Raw genomic sequence first — 19,688 nt, 5'->3', positions numbered from 1 at the left:
CACACACATTTGCCCTTACTTTTTAGGAGGGAAAAAGTGAGTCTTATAGAGCAAAAAATACGGTGGAGAGAGAGAGAGAGAGAGAGAGAGAGAGAGAGAGAGAGAGAGATGGGACTGAGCCAAGGCTCCCCAAAATCTCCTTGGCTCCCTGGTCCTTCTCTGCCCTCTTACCAGTGATTTGGAACCTCTTGGCTCACGGGCGTACGAGAGTGCGTAGATCTCCTCATCCGTGTAGTAGAGGTCTAGGGAGAGCTGGGAGAGGAAAGGAAAGTTATACAAGGGAATTGTCCCATTAAGTCACACCCTTAGTGCCAGGGAATGGCTGTCCTCCAGAAACGGCTGCAATCAAGAGTCCCAAGTCAAGTGTTGAATGGCAAGCACATTCAATCTGTAGGGCTCATCTGTAGGACTAATTTAGCCAGCTAGCCCTGGTGATCATCTAATGTTTATTGGATGCATTTCCCCCCTAAATTGATTTTTGAATTCTGAATTTATTGTTATTCATGTTTTATACTGTATTTTATGCTGTTTTTTGTTGCATCAATTTTTCAAATCTGTTGTTAGCCGCCCTGAGCCCTGTTTTCTGAACTGGGAAGGGCAGTGTATAAATAAAAATTTATTATTATTATTAATAATAATAATAATATCCTCGCTGTTTCTTGTGGATAGACAGCTTCCTGTGCCCTCCACTCATTCTCTGGTGTCTGTACGAGGTTCTCGGAAGAATCGCCGCACCACCGTTCTGACACAACTCCCCATTACATCCCCACGCACAACTGCTTAGGGTTGCCATGTTTCAAAAAGGGAAAATCCGGACACAAAAGTTGTCGAGCTTTTTCTTTGGCTGAGTTGCTGAGCTGCTTGAAGGAAATATGCAAGCGAAACAACACTTCCGATATGGGCATTTTAAAGTGAAATATCTACCCAGATGCCGTTTTTGACAGATGGATCTCAGCTATGCCTGGGAAATCCCAGACATATGGCAGCCCTACAGTTCCCAAATAAACTAGTTCCCAAATAAACTATTATCCCATCTGGGCCTAGGCAACTAGCTAGTTCATCCCTGTTGTCTTTCCAGCGCTGATTGAAATGTCATTTTGTATATTGTAATTTTAGGCTGTGACCTGCCCTAAGATCTATCAGTGAAGGGTGGTCTAACAACAATAACAACAACAGCAATAAAAAATAACAATAACAGTAACAATTAGTAATACTGAAGCACTCCCTCTTCCAACAAGCCTTTTAAACTAGGTATTTTTCCCAGTCTGCATCCATTTTGGATGCTTTCACAGATCCATCGCTTGCTGGCCGGGTCTCCCTTGGAAGGAAGGGCAGAATATAAAATGTAAACAATTTATGGTGCTAATTGTCACGGCTAAAATGGCTGCTGTTTCTTTAATGCTTAAAAAAGCTGGGTCAGCATGAGTCAGCGGCCTGCACCGGGTTATATATACAGAGTGAGAAATGTTAGTTGGGTTGGTTGCTTGGTTAGTGAAAGCTGGTAGTGTTGATGTGTGTACAGTTGGTCAGTCGCTTTTGCAGAAAGACTTTTAAGAATAAAAGCAGAAAATACTCTGCAAGGATAATTTTCTCGTGGACTCTTTTATGCCGACAAGGGTCCGAGGACCAGGCTGAAGGCAACAAAGGGAGGTCAGAACCCTTTCTTTTTTTTACAAACACTGACGCTAATCCCCCCCCCCCCCGTGCTCCCTGGTCCGGTTGCTAAGCAGCACAGAAGTCGGTGGTTGCTAGGCGACGCATTGCATGCAGAGCCAGAGGAGACTACGTGAGGGCAGCTTGTTTACTAGGCCGCAGGGAGGCCTGCTGCTAGGTCCCACATCTGCAACCGGCGTGGCTCAATTTCCCCACAGTCATGGCTGCTAGGCAACCCAGAGGTTGTGGTTACTGAGTCACACGTGAACGTACTCCGAGGGCCACGCACGGCACAGCGCTGGTGGCAGCCAGGCCGCTAGGCAACCACACCACTTCCTGCCTCCGGCTGCGGTTGCTAGGCAACGGTTGCCGTCGTGGCATTCTGCCTTCTCGTCCTAACTGATGCAACATGGTGGCCCATTGATCCTACCACAACAGGATCAAACCCTTAACCTTGGCATTATCAGAACGATGCTCTAACCAATTGAGCTAATGGACTCCCCCCAAAAGAATTTTGGGAGACGTAGTTTAAGGGTGCCGAGCTATCTATCCTGCCTCACAGAGTTCCCTGGAAATAGGGATTGATTGGAAAAATGGAAACAAGAAGAACTACCGATGAAAGAAGAATGGAAGATGAAACTGATGGACTATGCAGAGCTAGATAAACCAACAGGAAGGATTCGAAACCTGCGGGACCAAATATTCTCAGAAGACTGGAGTAAATGTACGAACTATTTGAAAAGTAATTGTAATGAACAGATTGTGCTAGTAGAAGAAGTTTTGTAAGGAGGATTATGTGAAATATTGCAAAAAAGACTATGAAGAGAAATATTAGTTATTGATAAATAAGAGTGATAGGAAAATTAGGAAATGTGGAATAAGTGATAAAAATGGAAAATCACCAGAGGAGCTGACGGAAGTCAAAAACATTGTATAAGATAATAAATTATGTTATATGAATGTTGGAAATGATATGTTAAAAAAACTAATAAAAATATGTATTAAAAACAGAAATAGGGATTGATTGTGGAACCACTTTGGGAATTATAGCGCAGGGTGGGGGGAATTAGCAGCATCTTCTAACAACTCTCGGCACCCTTAAACTACAGCTCCCAGGATTATCGGGGGGAATCCACAACTGTTAAAGAGGCACAAGAGTGCTTTAAATGCATAGGGTGGCTGCATTAGCTATGGCGGGGGGCATTTTGTCCCTTCCTAGCGGGGGCTTCACGAGCATCCCTGGACGTCTGGCACACACGTACATATGTGCCCAACCCCAAAGTTTCTACTTCCTCCTCCTCACGACTTATCCGTTTCTTACTGTGAGTAGGTGCACCAGATCTTTGTTGGCTTCGAACGGAGGGCTGGCTTGTTGCAGAACCCGGAGTTCCCTGGCCGGCTCGTACAAACTCTGCAGCTTGCTTAAGTTAAGCCGCCCACCATCCACGTGGTCGGGCATGGCCTCGTGCAAAGTCACCAGGTCCTTGAGGTGGACGCCGACGATGGGAATCTTGAAGCCATCGCAATCGGCATAAACCCGTCGGTACTTTCTGTAGTTGCCACACGAGGAGAGCAACACCGTCATCTCGGACAGCGTCTGGGGGCAAGAAGGAAGCAATGTCAAAGAGGATGTTGTGGTCAGAGGGTAAGGGCAGGGTCATCCCAAAAGGGTTTTCCACCCATAGCTGTTAACTGTCCCTTATTTGGCGGGAAAGTCCCTTATCCCAGCGCCGTGTCCCGCTGCTGTCCCTTATTGATGATGTCCCTTAAATTTCCCGGGTTTTGAAGGAAGCAGCTCCTCTCCCTCCCTCCCTGCCGGCCAGGGAGGAGGGAGGCTCCAACTGTGTTGCTTGGCTGCGTTGCTCACCCAACAAGGAGTCTAAGAACGACTGGGGGGTGGAGCTTGCATGCCTTGTGCCGATCAAATCGGCCGCGTTGCCTGGGGACTCGCCTTTGCTCAGCGCTTCCCAGCGGAGAGGTGACGGTGGTTTTCCTTGCTGCATCCCCTTTGCCGGGTTGCTGCACTGTGGGAACCACTGCTTGAGGCTTCGTTTGGTTGCTGGCTGGGCTTTCTGCCTTTGGCTCGGAGGGGCTCAGAAGTTGAACATACCTGTGCTCGCAAAATCCCTTATTTTGGCTGCTGATCTCTTATTTTCATGGCTGCGGGTCCCTTATTTTCAAATCTGTAAGTTGACAGCTATGTTTTCCACCCGAGGCGGATTGCAAAATGGTGCCTTCACCATTCGGTGTACAAAAACGAACCAGACCGGCAGGTGAATCTTACTTCAGCACTGGCGATGTGCCTGCCACCACGCCTGAGGTCAACCAGCTATCTTAGCAGGTGCAGGGCAGATCTCATGGCACACACCTCTGTCTGCTCTCTCGGGCCCAGCCCTACCATTGGGCAGTGTGATGGCCTGGGAATCTGATTCAGAAGCTGAACCTGAGGAGTCCCAGCCTGCATAGGAGTCCCCACCTCCAGGGCCGGCTGAGCCGGGGCAGGGGCTTGAATCTGAAGGGTCTGCATCTGTGCCAGATCCTCAAGAGCAGACACCAGATGTATCCACTCTGGCTCCGGAGGTGATGGAGGACCCATTGCCTGCATGTGCGCCTCTCCCAGCCCTGTCAGGGGAAGGTGAGGTTGCCTCTGGGTCCAGTAACCCTCCAGCCTCTCCTGAGCTGCAGAGGCTCAGGGCAGAGAGGCGGAGGGAACTGGGTTCTCTCAGAAGGAGTGCTCGCCTTAAGGCCAGGAGAGGCGGGTCACCTGTGGGCCAGGACCGCCCCTGGCCTCAGAGAAGATAAAGGTCAGTCAGCCCAGTCCCAGGTTGCGGGAGCAATGTCGTTGGAAACCTGTTTCTGCCAGCACCCAGACCTGTTCTTCCGGAGTTCCTGACCACGCGCGGCTTCTTGCTTTGGACCCCGCTTCCCCCTTGGTGGACAGTCTCCAGACCCTCGACCCAGGACCGGACTCCGACCACACCTCATGGTAACCCCCCCCCCCCCCCGGGCCAGCACAGGCTGCCACGCCAGGCAGAAGATTTCAGTTAACACGAAAGGAAAGCAAATAAGCCACAACCACGCCATACCTTTAAAGAGCTTTGATACCACTTTACCTGTTGTGGCTTCACCCAAAAGAGTCCTGGGAGCACTCAACGACTCTCAGCACCCTAAACAAACTATAGTTCCCAGGACTGTTTCTGGAGAAGCCATGTGGTTTCAGGGTGCTTAAAATGTTTGGTGAGAACATTTTTCAATTATCTAGTGGACAATTAGTTTGCAATTATTTTATTTCACTGTCAGAGAAGGGAAGAAGTGTTTTCGGAATTTCCTGCCACGTGTTACAAGATGACTGGGCTGGGGCGGGGAGGATAACGCACCATTCGCTGCTTTGCCTCGGGCAGCAAAACACCTTGGGCCAGTGCTGCACTCTTCTTCCCTTGCACTGCCAGAGGTGGACACTTTGCTCTGCCTAATGGTAGGGCCGGCCCTTGATGAGAGAACTGCTCCCATTTCCTCCTGCCTCTTCTGGTAGATTTTGAAAGTGCCATTCCGGTTGCCGAACCCGAGGGCTTCAGGCAGTTCCAGGCTTGGAAGGAAACAGCACCTGACTCCCTCTCTAGAATACTTCCCAACTCCTGTTCCCAGATGTCAAAGAGACTTTTAGAAGACATCCGAAGGCAGCCCTGTTTAGGGAAGCTTTTAATGTTTGATGTATTACGGTATTTTAATATTTTGTTGGAAGCCGCCCAGAGTGGCTGGGGAAGCCCAGCCAGATGGGTGGGTTATAAATAATAAATTATTATTATTATTATTATTATTATTATTATTATTATTATTATTATTAACTTTTCCCTCTTTCCTCCCCCCCCCCCCGCAACCAAGTTCCTACCTTAGTGATCTCAGAAGGCAGAAGCGCGTGGGTGTCCTTGAGGCGGGCAATGGCGCTGTGACAGAGCCCCCCCACAATGGCCATGAGGGTGCTGAAGTTCTGCAGTTGTCTTAACTTCTGCAAGTAGCGGAGGAAAAAACAGAGGGGTGAGAGAAGGGGCAGGAAGAATCACCAGCATGTCATGGGAGCCATCTTTTAAAAATACAAATGCACATTTCCTCATCCCCCAACCTTAATTTGTCAGGTTTTAAAACTCTCCCAGGGTGGCGCTGTGGGTTAAACCACAGAACCTAGGACTTGCCGATCAGAAGGTCGGCGGTTCGAATCCCCACAATGGGGTGAGCTCCTGTTGCTCGGTCCCTGCTCCTGCCAACCTAGCAGTTCGAAAGCACATCAAAGTAGATAAATAGGTACCGCTCCGGCGGGAAGGTAAACGGCATTTCCGTGTGCTGCTCTGGTTCGCCAGAAGTGGCTTAGTCATGCTGGCCACATGACCCGGAAGCTGTACGCCGGCTCCCTCGGCCAGTAAAGCGAGATGAACGCCGCAACCCCAGAGTCGGTCACGACTGGACCTAATGGTCAGGTGTCCCTTTACCTTTAAAACTCTCCCACTAAGTCACGTTGGATCACTCGGTGCGATGATCGCAGAGGGAGGCTGTGCTCTGAACATGCTCAGAGGAACTCTCTCCTCTAGCCAGCAAGTACATGGGTAGGGATGGTCTCCTCCGATAGGAACGTGAGCTCTGCACCCCTTCAGTTCCCCTTTCTGCTGTCACCCTCCTTCTTGCAGCAAAGCAGGCAGCGAACTTGCTTACCAGAGTCACACGGATGAATTTGGTGAATACTTCCGCCCTCTGCTGGGGCGTGGGTCGGTTGAGGACCATCACCTGCACCCACTGGGAGATGCTGTTGCACAAGGCGATGGCCCGCTCCAGGGCTGGACTGCCCCGCACTGACCCCCGCAGCACGTAATTCTGGAAATCCAAGTACTGCCCAACATATAACAGGGAGAAAGATTTTAAAAAAATAATAATTAAAAAATCTTACTAGAAGAAAAATTGTCTATCTAAATTAGGAATGGCCAAATCTGTTCTGTCCCCTGATTTTCCAGTCTACAGTTCTCTGCATTTTCACATCAGTTTGACATTTTTTTTACCGTATTTTTTGCTCTATAAGACTCACTTTTTCCCTCCTAAAAAGTAAGGGAAAATGTGTGTGCGTCTTATGGAGCGAATGCAGGCTGCGCAGCTATCCCAGAAGCCAGAACAGCAAGAGGGATTGCTGCTTTTGCTGTGCAGCGACCCCTCTTGCTGTTCTGGCTTCCAGGATTCAGAATATTTTTTTCTTGTTTTCCTCCTCCAAAAACTAGGTGCGTCTTGTGGTCTGGTGTGTCTTATAGAGTGAAAAATACTGTAAATGCCGAAAACTCACCAGCATTTTAGCGTCAAGATCTAATGTGCAAATGTTTGCATGCAATAGCTCCTAATGTGTGCATTTTTCCAATGTGATTTTCCTAAAACAATTCATTATTTCAGAGCATTTTTAGGGACGCTTAACCCTAAACGCAGTCTATGCATTGCTGTACGCGTTACTTGACTGAGGACTGCACTAGAAAATTCAGAGAAGCGTGAATTGCAAAAGGAAGGTACTCCCCAAGGTCATCTAGTCTAACCTCTTGCAATGCAGGAATCTTCCCCCCAAAGGATCCATGGAGGGTGGCCATCCAGTGTCCAAGGAAGGAGAGTCCACCCCCCCCCCCCCGAGGGAATCTGGTCCACCTTCAGACCGCTCTTACTGCCAGAAATTTCTTCCTATGTTTGGTTTGCCTTTGAATGAGAACTCAGGCAAATTCTCCCCATCTCTCATCTAAATGCAGGGATCCCTTTTCATCAGTGGCGCATCGGAGAATTAGGCAAAAAGGGGTGCAAAGGGGATACCCACAGCACCCTGTGTGATAGACCGTCTCAGAGGCTTCTGCGAATTTGTCTAAGAAGCCATCGCTACATCTTGTGGGTAGAGAATTCTCTTAGCTACTGATACATGATGTACTTCCTTTGGTTTTCCCCGGTAAGCGAAATCAAGTAGGGGAAAGAGGTGTCTTCTGAGAAGCACGTTGTTAGCGATCTGTCACAGGGCAGACCCTCTTAGGGGTTTCAAGGGGGGCTTACAAGCTCCTGCAGCTTCTCTTCCTAACGCACCTGTATTGGTGCTGCTCTGTAAGAGACCCTCAACCAGGCAGCTTTCCTAACTGCAGGGACCTGAGAGCTGTACCCTCAAATCCCACTTCGGGGAACAGATTAGATGTAGAGACCACAATCCCCTCCTTAGAGATATCAATGAGATCATCTGGGGAAATTATATATGTGGTATTATTATTATTATTATTATTATTATTATTATTATTATTTATGCTGCCCATCTGACTGGATTGCCCCAGCCACTCTGGGCAGCTTTCAACAAATTATAAAACCACAGGAAAACATCAAACATTAAAAACCTCCCTGCCTTCTTATGCCTTCTAAAAGTCAGATACAGTGGTGCCTCGGGTTAAGAACTTAATTCGTTCCAGAGGTCCGTACTTAACCTGAAACTGTTCTTAACCTGAGGTACCACTTTAGCTAAGGGGGCCTCCCACTGCCGCTGCATGATTTCTGTTCTCATCCTGAAGCAAAGTTCTTAACCTGAGGTACTATTTCTGGGTTAGCAGAGTCTGTAACCTGAAGAATCTGTAACCCCAGGTACCACTGTAGTTGTTTATTTCCTTGACATCTGACGGGAGGGTGTTCCACAGGGCGGGCGCCACCACCAAGAAGGCCCTCTGCCTGGTTCCCTGTAACCTCACTTCTCTTAGGGAGGGAACCACCAGAAGGCCCTCGGTGCTGGACCTCAGTGTCCGGGCAGAAGGATGGGGGTGGAGCCGCTCCTTCAGGTATACTGGGCTGAGGCTGCTTAGGGCTTTAAAGGTCAGCACCAACACTTTAAAATTGTGCTAGAAACATGCTGGAAGCCAGTGTAGATCTTTTACACAAGCAAGACCTGCTGCCTTAACAGTTGAGGTTGAGCATAGCCATCAAGGAAAGTCACCTGGTGGCATGGAAGAAGTCCCTGCCTCCTTTGTGGGTAGGACTGAAATTCTAAATGCACCAGGAGACCACCTGGTTCTGCAACTGCAACCTTAAAATAACTGTTTAAGAAAATGTTTTAGAATGCTTTTTAAAATGTGGGTGGTTTTTTTCATGCTAGGGATACGTCTGCCACCCTGGGTTCCATTTGGGAGGAGGGATGGGGGGGCAGAAATGGAACAAATAAATATGTCTGTCAGGGGCTCAGGAGCAGAGGCACAGGGAAGATGGGAGATGGAGAACGAAGGGGAGGAATACGAGGGCAGTGTAGGAGGAGACAGTGGTCCGAGGGATTCCATGAGCCTCTCCAGCGAATCGGAAGATTCACAGAAGGGAGCGCCAGTGGCCAGGGGTAGGGGGGTCCCAAGGGGAACGCCCCAGGAGCAAGGGGGGAGCAGGGACTCCCAGAGTAGTAGTTGGAAATCAGGACCAGCTTCCCCCACCAGGGAGAGAAGACGAGGCAGAGCTGACCACGCCTTCCTCGGAGAGTCGTACAACGGAGGGGAGGTCAGATCCGGCCAGTGTCACGGAAGAGGGAAGCAGTGATAGAAGCAGTGTAACGGTTAGGAGAAAGGTCACTGGGTTGGCGCGAGAAGCAAGTTCAAATGTACAGGAGCGCGGGACAGCAGAGAGTGAGGATTGGGAACCGGGTCCTAAAGCACGCCGGAGGCAAGGGGAGGAGCTAAGCGACTCAGCGTCGGAAGAGTCCAGGAAGGGCAATGCCCCAGCGGGCAGGAGGACCCAGAGGAGGAGAGAACAGCGGAAAAGGTGGAGCAGGGCTAGGATCTTAAACTGGTGCGGAAGGGGAAGTGATTCAGATAGGACTTCGCCGATCTAGAGTCTAGACGTAGGGTTGCACGCTCTGGCTTTAAAATGGAAATTATACTTCAATAAAGACTTTTGTACATAATATCAGCCTGGCGTTGGTCCTCTGTGAGCTGGGACCTAGAGGCAGCCCTGACAATGTCATTATTTTATCTTCCCCCAGACCAGTGGCGGAATTCAACCCCAAGCACCCAAAGAGGTAGAAAGATTAGAGTAAGGCAAGCCCAACTTCTGGTCTGATAGAGAATCTCGCACAATCTCTTGCTGGAGATCTCTATGTGTCTGTCTGCATGAGCCCATCATGAGTTCAATGCCTTTGCAGACAAGCCTGGGACAGAGGGGAGTGACAGGGACGACCATTTCACGAGGTTTGACTTCGCTGCAATCGGAGATGTGCAATTTGGTGTGGGATCTCTGTTGCAGAAACCCAAAAAGGCCACTAACAGAAAGATGGCCAAGCAAGGATGGACAGGGGTGGGCGGAGGAAGCGAACTTCACTGAAACACCCACTATAGCATTTTAATTTCTGTTTTAACAGCCCTGGCTGCCTGCAGTTGCCAATACAGTGGACGCTCGGGTTGCGTGCAGGATGCACATTCGCAATCCATGTCTCTTTTTTTTGCCAATAATATTTATTAATTTTCATCAACAGACATAATAAAACAAAAGAAAAAAATATGACAACACAATAGAAAGGTGAAAAAGAAGGAAAAAAAGGATAACTTAAAATACATAAGCAGGAAAAAAGAAACTCAGTTAATTAATTAAAATCCATTTTCGTAAACATTTTGCTTGACTTCCTCTAATCTCCTCCATCTGAATTTCCTCTTAATTTGAATGTAGCAGCTTCCAATATCATTATTTCGTAAAACAATATTACAGTCGTGTTCCAATTTCTTTACCTTTCTTATAGTACATTTACTTATTTATATATTTAAGTCTAATTTAATCCTAGGCCTGATTGGTTCTTTCAAGTGGTTACATATCTTTAATATTAGAATATTTGTTCAAATAGTCTTTGAATTTCTTCCAGTCTTCTTGGTAGTCCTCTTCTTTCTGGTCGCGACATTCGCAACCCATGTCTGCACATGCACAGGTTGCAATTCAGTGCTTCTGCACATGTGCGACCGCCGAAACTAACCCATTCCGGGACTTCCGGGTTTCGGACCCACAACCCGAAAAAACACAACCTGAAGGGTCTGTAACCTGAGGTATGACTGTATAAAGACAGCCGTAAAACCACATTCACACATTGCATTTAAAGCACTGTGATACCACTTTAAAGAGTCGTGGCTGCTGCCAAAGGATTCTGGGAGCTGTAGTTTCTTAAGGGCACTTAACACATGGTGATCTGCACTGATCATTGTAATAATAATAATAATAATAATAATAATAATTTATTATTTATACCCCTCCCATCTGGCTGGGTTTCCCCAGCCACTCTGGGAAGCTTCCAACAGAACACTAAAATACAATAACCTATTAAACATTAAAAGCTTCCCTAAACAGGGCTGCCTACAGATGTCTTCTAAAAGTTTGGTAGTTGTTTTTCTCTTTGACATCTGGTAGGAGGGCGTTCCACAGGGAGGGCGCCACCACCGAGAAGGCCCTCTGCCTGGTTCCCTGTAACTTGGCTTCTCGCAGCAAGGGAACCGCCAGAAGGCCCTCGGAGCTGGACCTCAGTGTCCGGGTAGAACGATGTAATGCATCCCTAATTGCCCCGAGGGCCTTTGGCGGTTCCCTCCCTGCGAGAAGTGAAATTAGTGTTTCATCTTAGGAGGAGGTGTGGCTGTGTGACTATTTTGAAGGGGGACCCTGCACTTCTGCAACTGCTACTACCCTACTGGTTCCAGGGTTGGGGGCGACGGGAGTCCACAATATCTGGAGGGCAGCTGCTTGGGGAAGGCGAAGGCTCTTTTTAAAGGTCTATGCAGCTGCCTGTCAGGCATCAGGGAATCTGATCCCTCCCCCAGTGGCAGCCAGTAAACAGAAAAACAAGAGGAGTTCTTACCAGGTAATTTATTCCATAGATCACAGAGAGAGACAAAAGAAGGCAGCCTCCCTAAAATAACGGCTTTCGCTCTGAATAAAGTCCAACCCCCTCCGTCTCGCCTGTTGTACCGGCTGATCTGAGCTTTCTGCCTCTGAGCCTTCTGTTCTCCTACTCTCAATGCTTGCCAACAAAGGCCCGCATAGTAAAAGCTCTGGTTTTCCCAGTAGTGATGTATGGAAGTGAGAGCTGGACCATGAAGAAGGCTGATCGCCGAAGAATGGATGCTTTTGAATTATAGTACTGGAGGAGACTCTTGAGAGTCCCATGGACTGCAAGAAGATCAAACCTCTCCATTCTGAAGGAAATCAGCCCTGAGTGCTCACTGGAAGGACAGATCCTGAAGCTGAGGCTCCAGTACTTTGGCCACCTCATGAGAAGAGAAGCCTCCCTGTAAAAGCCCCTGATGTTGGGAAAGATGGAGGGCACAAGGAGAAGGGGACGACAGAGGAGGAGGTGGTTGGACAGTGTTCTCGAAGCTACCAGCATGAGTTTCACCAAACTGCGGGAGGCAGTGGAAGACAGAAGTGCCTGGCGTGCTCTGGTCCTGGGGTCATGAAGAGTCGGACACGACTAAACGACTAAACAACAACAACAACAACTCTCAATGCCCACCTGGTCCTGGGAGGGGGGGTAAGGAATGCTTTCCAAAGACACTGAATCTGTCAGCTGTCTCTCCCCTGGTGTTTCTTCTTCTCCGTCTCCCAATATTTCCCAGCTTCTCCCCTCTGCAGCCTCTGAACTATGACCTTCTGCAAACCACTGTTCTAAGTCTATACTGTCCCTTCTGTTCTCAGGAAGGTTCAGGAGAAGGGGGGAGGGCACCATTCCTCCTCCAGCCGCTGACACGACCCATCTCTGCAACAATTTCTAATCTGGGAATATAAGGGAAGTTCTTTGATCTTGGTCACTGAGAGGTCATATTTGCCCATCGGTTGAGCAGCGTGATGTACCCAGTTTTTTAGGGGTAATCCATTCGAGAGCTCAATCAGGCATTTTTTTGGTAGCCTAGTGTTGTCCATCTGTTGAACTCTAAACCAGATTTTTAGCACCTATAATGACAAGGTTCCCTGCCCAGAACCCCTCTGACATGATTTTACATCTCCTCGCAGACACAGCTAAGTATGTGACCTGGCGTGTAGCACTCTTTGCAACTGCTGCTAGGAACATTAGAGCAAATTATATAGCCAAGGTAGCCACCAACTGTGGAGATGAATTTATTTGACCCTATCTACATCAAGCTATATTCTATCTTTATCATCAAACTCTGAATATAATTGCACACTGTATTAATTAACATTTTTTAATATATCAGTGGTCATGTGATAATTTTAGCTTATAAATTTTATTGTTTCATGTCTTAACTTGTATATTAAGGTACTTTTATGGCTCTGTTTAGAGAAGGTAATGTCTTGATAATATAAATGTTTTATATAAATATAAAAGTTTTTTGTATTAATCCAGTATAAGGTAAAGTTAAAGGGACCCCTGGCCACTAGGTCCAGTCGTGACCGACTCTGGGGTTGCGGCGCTCATCTCGCTTTATTGGCCGAGGGAGCTGGCGTATAGCTTCCGAGTCATGTGACCAGCATGACTAAGCCGCTTCTGGCAAACCAGAGCAGCACACGGAAACGCTGTTTAGCTTCCCGCCAGAGCGGTACCTATTAATCTACTTGCACTTTGACGTGCTTTCGAACTGCTAGGTTGGCAGGAGCTGGGACCGAGCAACGGGAGCTCACCCCGTTGCAGGGATTCGAACCGCCAAACTTCTGATCAGCAAGTCCTAGGCTCTGTGGTTTAACCCACAGCGCCACCCGCATCCCTATTAATCCAGTATACTTTCTTTTAATTGTTGAATGATTCTGTGTACTTTGCGGCAGCCTTTGGCTATATGCAGTAAAACTGACTGAATTTCTAATCTTCCACTATTGCAGAACCTGAGTGTCAGCTGATCCCTACCGAGAGACGGCAGAATGCCTTGAACTCCAGGTAACTGAGGTGGTTGGCCAACTCTCCTGCGTCGAGGTGATCAAACAGCAGGGACACTTTCCTCTTCTTGCCGCAGCCGGGGCTGCTTTGGCAGCTGAGGGATCGGGTCCACGTCCGGGTCATCCTGGAGAAGGAAGCAAGGCCAGAACGCCAAGTTAGATGCTGAATACTTCGCATGCTTAGAGGCAGTAAAGGTAAAAGTAAAGGACCCCTGGACAGTTAAATCTAGTCGAATTTGATTACGGGGTGCAGAACTCATCTCCACTTTCAGGCTGAAGGAGCCGGCGTTTGTCCACAGGTAGCTTTTCCGGGTCATGACTAAACCATTTCTGGCACAATGGAACACCGTGACGGAAACCAGAGCTCACGGAAACGCCGTTTACCTTCCCGCTGCAGTGGTACCTATTCATCTACTTGCCCTGGTGTGCTTTCGAACCGCCAGGTTTGCAGGAGCTGGGACAGAATGACGGGAGCTCATCCTGTCACACGGATTCGAACCGCCAACCTTGCAACTGGCAAGCCCAAGAGGCTCGGTGGTTTGGACCACAGCGCCACCCGCTTCCATGCTTAGCGGAACCCTTGACTGGAAACGCAGGTTGGTCTGAGGAGCATGGTAAATTACCCACAGTGGAGATGTGGAAGACAGGAGAGAGCGGGAGACTGGGAAAATAGACTCCATTTGGAGTCCATTTGCTGTTCTGGGAATTTAAAAATGGGGGTCGGGCGGGCGGGATGGGAGATGCACTTTCTGTCTTTTATTATTGACTTAAGAAAATTATACAGACAGCAAAATGAAGAAGCCTAAATTAACTGCCTTCTACCGATAAGAAATAATAATAACTATTACAATAATGAAAATACTAAAAATACATTTACTTCCCCTTTTGAACTTCTATTCTGGTTACAATATATTACTATTCTATAAGAATCTATTATATCTTTTGCTGTCCCATATATTATTTTATTTCCCAAATTCAACCTAACCCTCCCCTCCTCCCCACTGCTCCTCTTCACCTGTGTGAGATCTTCCCATTACAATATTTTTTTCTAGTTGCTTTAACAAAATAAAACTGTTAAATTATAATTACTTATTTTGTCCTTACACGCTTAACAATTGTTAACTGCTTTAACACCATATTTTATGTATTCCTGCATCAAACAGGGGCTGCTCTAATCAAAAATTCTATACAGAATGGGAATGCATAGGGGAATATAAATGTAAAGGGTAAAGGGACCCCTGACCATTAGGTCCAGTCGCGGACGACTCTGGGGTTGTGGCGCTCATTTCGCTTTTTTGGCCGAGGGAGCCGGCGTACAGCTTCCAGGTCATGTGGTCAGCATGACTAAGCCGCTTCTGGCAAACCAGAGCAGCGCACGGAAACGCCGTTTACCTTCCCGTCGGAGTGGTACCTATTTATCTACTTGCACTTTGACGTGCTTTCGAACTGCTAAGTGGGCAGGAGCAGGGACCGAGCAACGGGAGCTCACCCTGTCGCGGGGATTCGAACCACCGACCTTCTGATTGGCATGTCCTGGGCTCGGTGGTTTAGCCCACAGCGCCACCTGCGTCCATAGGGGAATATAGGGAGAGGCACTTTCATGGCTTTGAGAATCTCTCGAACTCACGTGCCAGAGGTGTTCAGCAGGTCACTGTGTTCCCCCTGGCCCTCTTTCCTCACCACCTCCAAGATCTCCGCGATAGCCTCCTCCAGGTGTGGGTCCAGGTGAAAGGCCTCGGGGTAGTTGAGGAGCCAGTACCTGAAGCCAGAGGGGAGAGGTTCAGTCTGGAGCTACAAGAGACTCAGGGAGACGGGTACCCAGGCAGGATCTGGGGGCGAAGGGGAGGAACTGGGTGGGAATTTATACCGGATGAAGTGGCAGATCCTCAGCTGGCGCTCTGGCTGTTTCTTCTGAGATGCTTCTTGGTAGGTGGCAAACTGAGTTAAGGTTTCACCCCTCTCAGATTGGTGGGCAGTGGCGCCGAGCACAATTCAAAGTGTTGGTGTTGACTTTTAAAGCCCTAAACGGCCTCGGACCTGTATACCTGAAGGAGCGTCTCCATCCCCATCGTTCTGCCCGGACGCTGAGGTCCAGCACCGAGGGCCTTCTGGCGGTTCCCTCATTGCGAGAAGCAAAGCTACAGAGAACCAGGCAGAGGGCCTTCTCGGTGGTGGTGCCCGCCCTGTGGAACGCCCTCCCACCAGATGTCAAAGAGATAAACAACTACCTGACATTCAGAAGACATCTGAAGGCAGCCCTGTTCAGGGGAAACCCAGCAAGATGGGCGGAGTACATAATTTATTATTATTATTATTATTATTATTATTATTATTATTATTATTATTTCCTGCCTCTAAGCCCAGGATTTCCAGCTGTTTTGGGACGACAGTTTCCTTCATCCCTGACCATTAGTCCTGCTAGCTAGGGATGATGGGAGTTGTAGTCCAACAGAAGCTGGAGACAGAAAGTTTGAGAAACCCTGCTCTAGCCTGAGATAGAATCTACTACCTTCTTCCAGAGTTGCTAACCAAAGCCAGTCCAGTTTTGGGCGACCCTCAAGGGACGAACCACTTAAGCTGGCAGAGGTGGAGAGCAGAGAGTAAGAATTCTCTCCTGCAGTCCCAGAACCTCTTGGGGGTTCTGCAAGAGGTTAAGGCAGGCATGGCCAAATTTGGCCCTCCAGATGTTTTGGGACTACAATTCCCATCATCCCTGACCACTGGTCCTGTTAGCTAGGGATGATGGGAGTTGTAGTCCCAAAACATCTGGAGGGCAAAGTTTGACCATGCCTGGACGAAGGCTATGGATAAATTACTCTGGCTCCTGTGTGTTCCCACCGCTGATGCATGAAGCAATGTACACATGACATAATTCATACCAAGCTATATGTATATCCTTTAGCTTCTGGAGAAATACTCCTGTTTGGGTTATTTCCCCTTACATCAGCTTCCATCTGATTAGAAAACAGAAGCTGTAGTTAAACTGAGGTGTGTACATGTCGGGCAGCCATGGCACATGCCCAGATGTTGGAATGATGAGCTATTGAAGAGTCCCCAAACCCCTCTCTGGTGTGAACAGCAACATTAAAAAGTGACTTGAAATTCAACAGGGGCAAAGACTCCACCGTGTTTTGAGCCATTAATGGGTGCCTAGATTTATGAAGTGCACGCACCGTACATTTAAAGCACATTTAAATATACGGCCTAGGACCCTCGTACCTACGGGACCACCTCTCCTGGTATGTCCCAAGGAGGACCTTACGGTCTTCAAACAAAAACATCTTGGAGGTCCCAGGCCACAGAGAGTTTAGGCTGGCCTCAACCAGAGCCAGGGCTTTTTCGGCTGTGGCCCCGATCTGGTGGAACACTCTGTCGCAAGAGACTAGGGCCCTGCGGGACTTGACATCTTTCCACAGGGACTGCAAGACAGAGCTGTTCCACCAGGCCTTTGGCCAAGGCGTAGTCTGACCCCCTCTCTCCTTCTGTAATCCTCATAGCACTCTAGCCCAAAGGTTGCCATTAATCTGATTTGAATTAATTTTATAATGAAATGATTTTAGAATGTTGTATTATTTTACTGTCGTTAGCCGCTCTGAGCCCGGCTTCAGCTGGGGAGGGCAGGATATAAATAAAATTTTATGATTATTTTATTGTTTCCCTCTTCCTCAAGAATCCTGGGAATTATAGTTTGCCCCTCACAGAGCTATACTTCCCAGCACCCTTTAACAAAGGACAGTTCCCATGATTCTGCTGGGGGTGTGCTTCAAATTTGTTTTAATGTGCATGCAGCCTAAGGAACTCTTAACATTCACCGTCTGAATGGAAATAAAAACGGGGGGGAGGGGGAAGCCAGGCTTCTTAGAACAGCATTAAACCCCAGTTCTGGATTGCAGCACAGTTGGACTAGTAAACTAATCCAGAATGCGGCAGCTAGACTGGTGACTGGGAGCGGCCGCCGAGACCATACAACACCAGTCCTGAAAGACCTACCTTGGCTCCCAGCACGTTTCCAAGCACAATTCAAAGTGTTGGTGCTGACCTTGAAAGCCCTAAACGGCCTCAAAGGCCCAGTATACCTGAAGGAGCGTCTCTACCCCCATCCTTCTGCCCGGACACAGAGGTCCAGCTCCGAGGGCCTTCTGGCGTTTCCCTCCCTGCGATAAATGAGGTTACAGGGAACCAGGCAGAGAGCCTTCTTGGTGGTGGCGCCCGTCCTGTTGAACGCCCTCCTGTCAGACGTCAAAGAAATAAACAACTATCTGACTTTTAGAAGACATCTGAAGGCAGCCCTTTATTTTTATTATTATTATTAGTAGTAGTAGTGGTGGTGGTGGTGGTAGCCGGCGTACAGCTTCCGGGTCATGTGGCCAGCATGACTAAGCCGCTTCTGGCGAATCAGAGCAGCGCACGGAAATACTGTTTACCTTCCCGCCGGAGCGGTACCTATTGATCTACTTGCACTGGTGTGCTTTCAAACTGCTAGGTTGGCAGGAGCAGGGACCGAGCAACGGGAGCTCACCCCGTCGCAGGGATTCGAATCACTGACCTTCTGATCGGCAAGCCCTAGGCTCTGTGGTTTACCCCACAGTAGTAGTAGTAGCAGTAGTAGCAGTAATATTAATATTTTGTTGGGAGCCGCCCAGAGTGGCTGGGGAAACCCAGCTAGATGGATGGGGTATAAATAAATTATTATTATTATTATTATTATTATTATTATTATTATTATTATTATTATTGGCTATCTCTTCAATGTAAATCAGAGGGTTTTGTAGGGAACTATCATGGGTTAAGAAGTAAATGCACTGCCTTTGTTCTTGCCAGAGGTTGTTGACTCTGGCAGAGGCTAGCAGGAAGCAGGGGGATACATAGAGCAGTCTAGAGTGTCCCACTCCTGAAACCTTCTCCCTCATTGCAAGAGATGCTCCCGTTCCTTTGAGCATGAGGAGGACCTGGAAGCACAGACAAGGGCACATTTTCTGCGTTGCGGCCGAAGCAGCTCAGCGCTACCTCCGAAAGGATATGAAGCGAGGAGGAGGCGGGCCAACTCTCCAGACGATACCACCCAGCTGTGAGCCGTCAGTGTCATGTTCACCATGAAGTCGCTGGTGCAGAGGTTTCCATCCAAATCTAGAAGGGGAGAGAAAAGGGTGAGGCTGACGTGTTTGAGGGCAGGAGGGGAGAAGAAAAGGACTGGAATTGAAGGGGGTTTGTCAATCTGGAGGATGGTTGATATCGCCCCAAAATACAGTGACCTCACCCCACTGAGTGGTCTGCCTGGATAATACAGTGGTGCCTCGCAAGACAAAATTAATCCGTTCCACGAGTCTCTTCGTCTAGCGGGTTTTTTTGTCTTGCGAAGCACAGCTATTAGCGGCTTAGCGGCTATTAGCGGCTTAGCGGCTATTAACGGCTTAGCGGCTTAGCGGCTATTAACGGCTTAGCGGCTGTAAGAAAAAGGGAAAAAACTCGCAAGAACTCGCAAGACGTTTCGTCTTGCAAAGCAAGCCCATAGGGAAATTCGTCTTGCGGAACGACTCAAAAACCGGAAAACTCTTTCGTCTAGTGAGCTTTTCGTCTTGCGAGGCATTCGTCTTGCGGGGCACCACTGTACTCCTGTTATACAAAAATCTCCGAATGGGTCCGAACTTCAACGTCTAAAACTCCTGGAAAAGGATCTAGAGATCACGCTAAGGGTGGCCAAATTCTGTGCGTCTGCCATAAAACTTAGGAAACAAGCTATACTACCAAAATGATTAAGGTTTTAGGTTATATTTTAGTAATCAAGATTTAATCTATATTTTTAACGGCCGCTATATCTGAATTGTCTCGTGTTATACCCAATTGCAATTCCATGTATTCCCGTTGTGTTTTATGGTTTTCCTGATATTGTAAGTGAGCCAGAACTGGTCTGTGACTGTAATAATAAAATTCATTCATTCACCTGTGGGTATTATCCAAACCTGTGACCCTATGACTACAAGGCTAGCATCTATAACAAGAAACCCACTCAACCAGTCCTATTAGTTCCTTTGCAAGATAATGGCCTTTGCTGGCCAGCTAAGTACTGCCATTTACATGTCCAAAGAGGCTGGCCTGTTGCCGTAGAGACAGGTGAGTAGGCTTTTCCCCACCTCAACTGGCTAGATGCCACACCATCCTAG

The 19,688-nt window shown here is 48.2% G+C and overlaps 1 protein-coding gene across 2 annotated transcripts in view; it reads right to left on the bottom strand.

The window, feature by feature from the left end:
* Window positions 1-19,688, bottom strand: part of RASGRP4 (RAS guanyl releasing protein 4) — a 52,031-nt gene that overhangs the window by 13,273 nt on the left and 19,070 nt on the right. For both annotated transcript variants that reach the window (XM_081868908.1, XM_081868909.1), the window contains exons 3-10: window positions 18,550-18,654; window positions 15,395-15,458; window positions 15,155-15,286; window positions 13,499-13,652; window positions 6,358-6,531; window positions 5,543-5,659; window positions 2,975-3,250; window positions 172-252 (exon numbers count right to left, since the gene is read on the bottom strand). In XM_081868908.1, the coding sequence (XP_081725034.1) occupies window positions 172-252; window positions 2,975-3,250; window positions 5,543-5,659; window positions 6,358-6,531; window positions 13,499-13,652; window positions 15,155-15,286; window positions 15,395-15,458; window positions 18,550-18,654 (1,103 nt within the window). The remainder of the gene's footprint in view (window positions 1-171; window positions 253-2,974; window positions 3,251-5,542; window positions 5,660-6,357; window positions 6,532-13,498; window positions 13,653-15,154; window positions 15,287-15,394; window positions 15,459-18,549; window positions 18,655-19,688) is intronic.

This window comes from Podarcis erhardii (assembly GCF_964252035.2).
Source record: "Podarcis erhardii genome assembly, chromosome: 7".
NCBI classification, from domain to species: domain Eukaryota; kingdom Metazoa; phylum Chordata; class Lepidosauria; order Squamata; family Lacertidae; genus Podarcis; species Podarcis erhardii.
The sequence above is the reverse complement of the archived record's forward strand: the minus strand, read 5'-3'. Positions and strand labels throughout refer to the sequence as shown.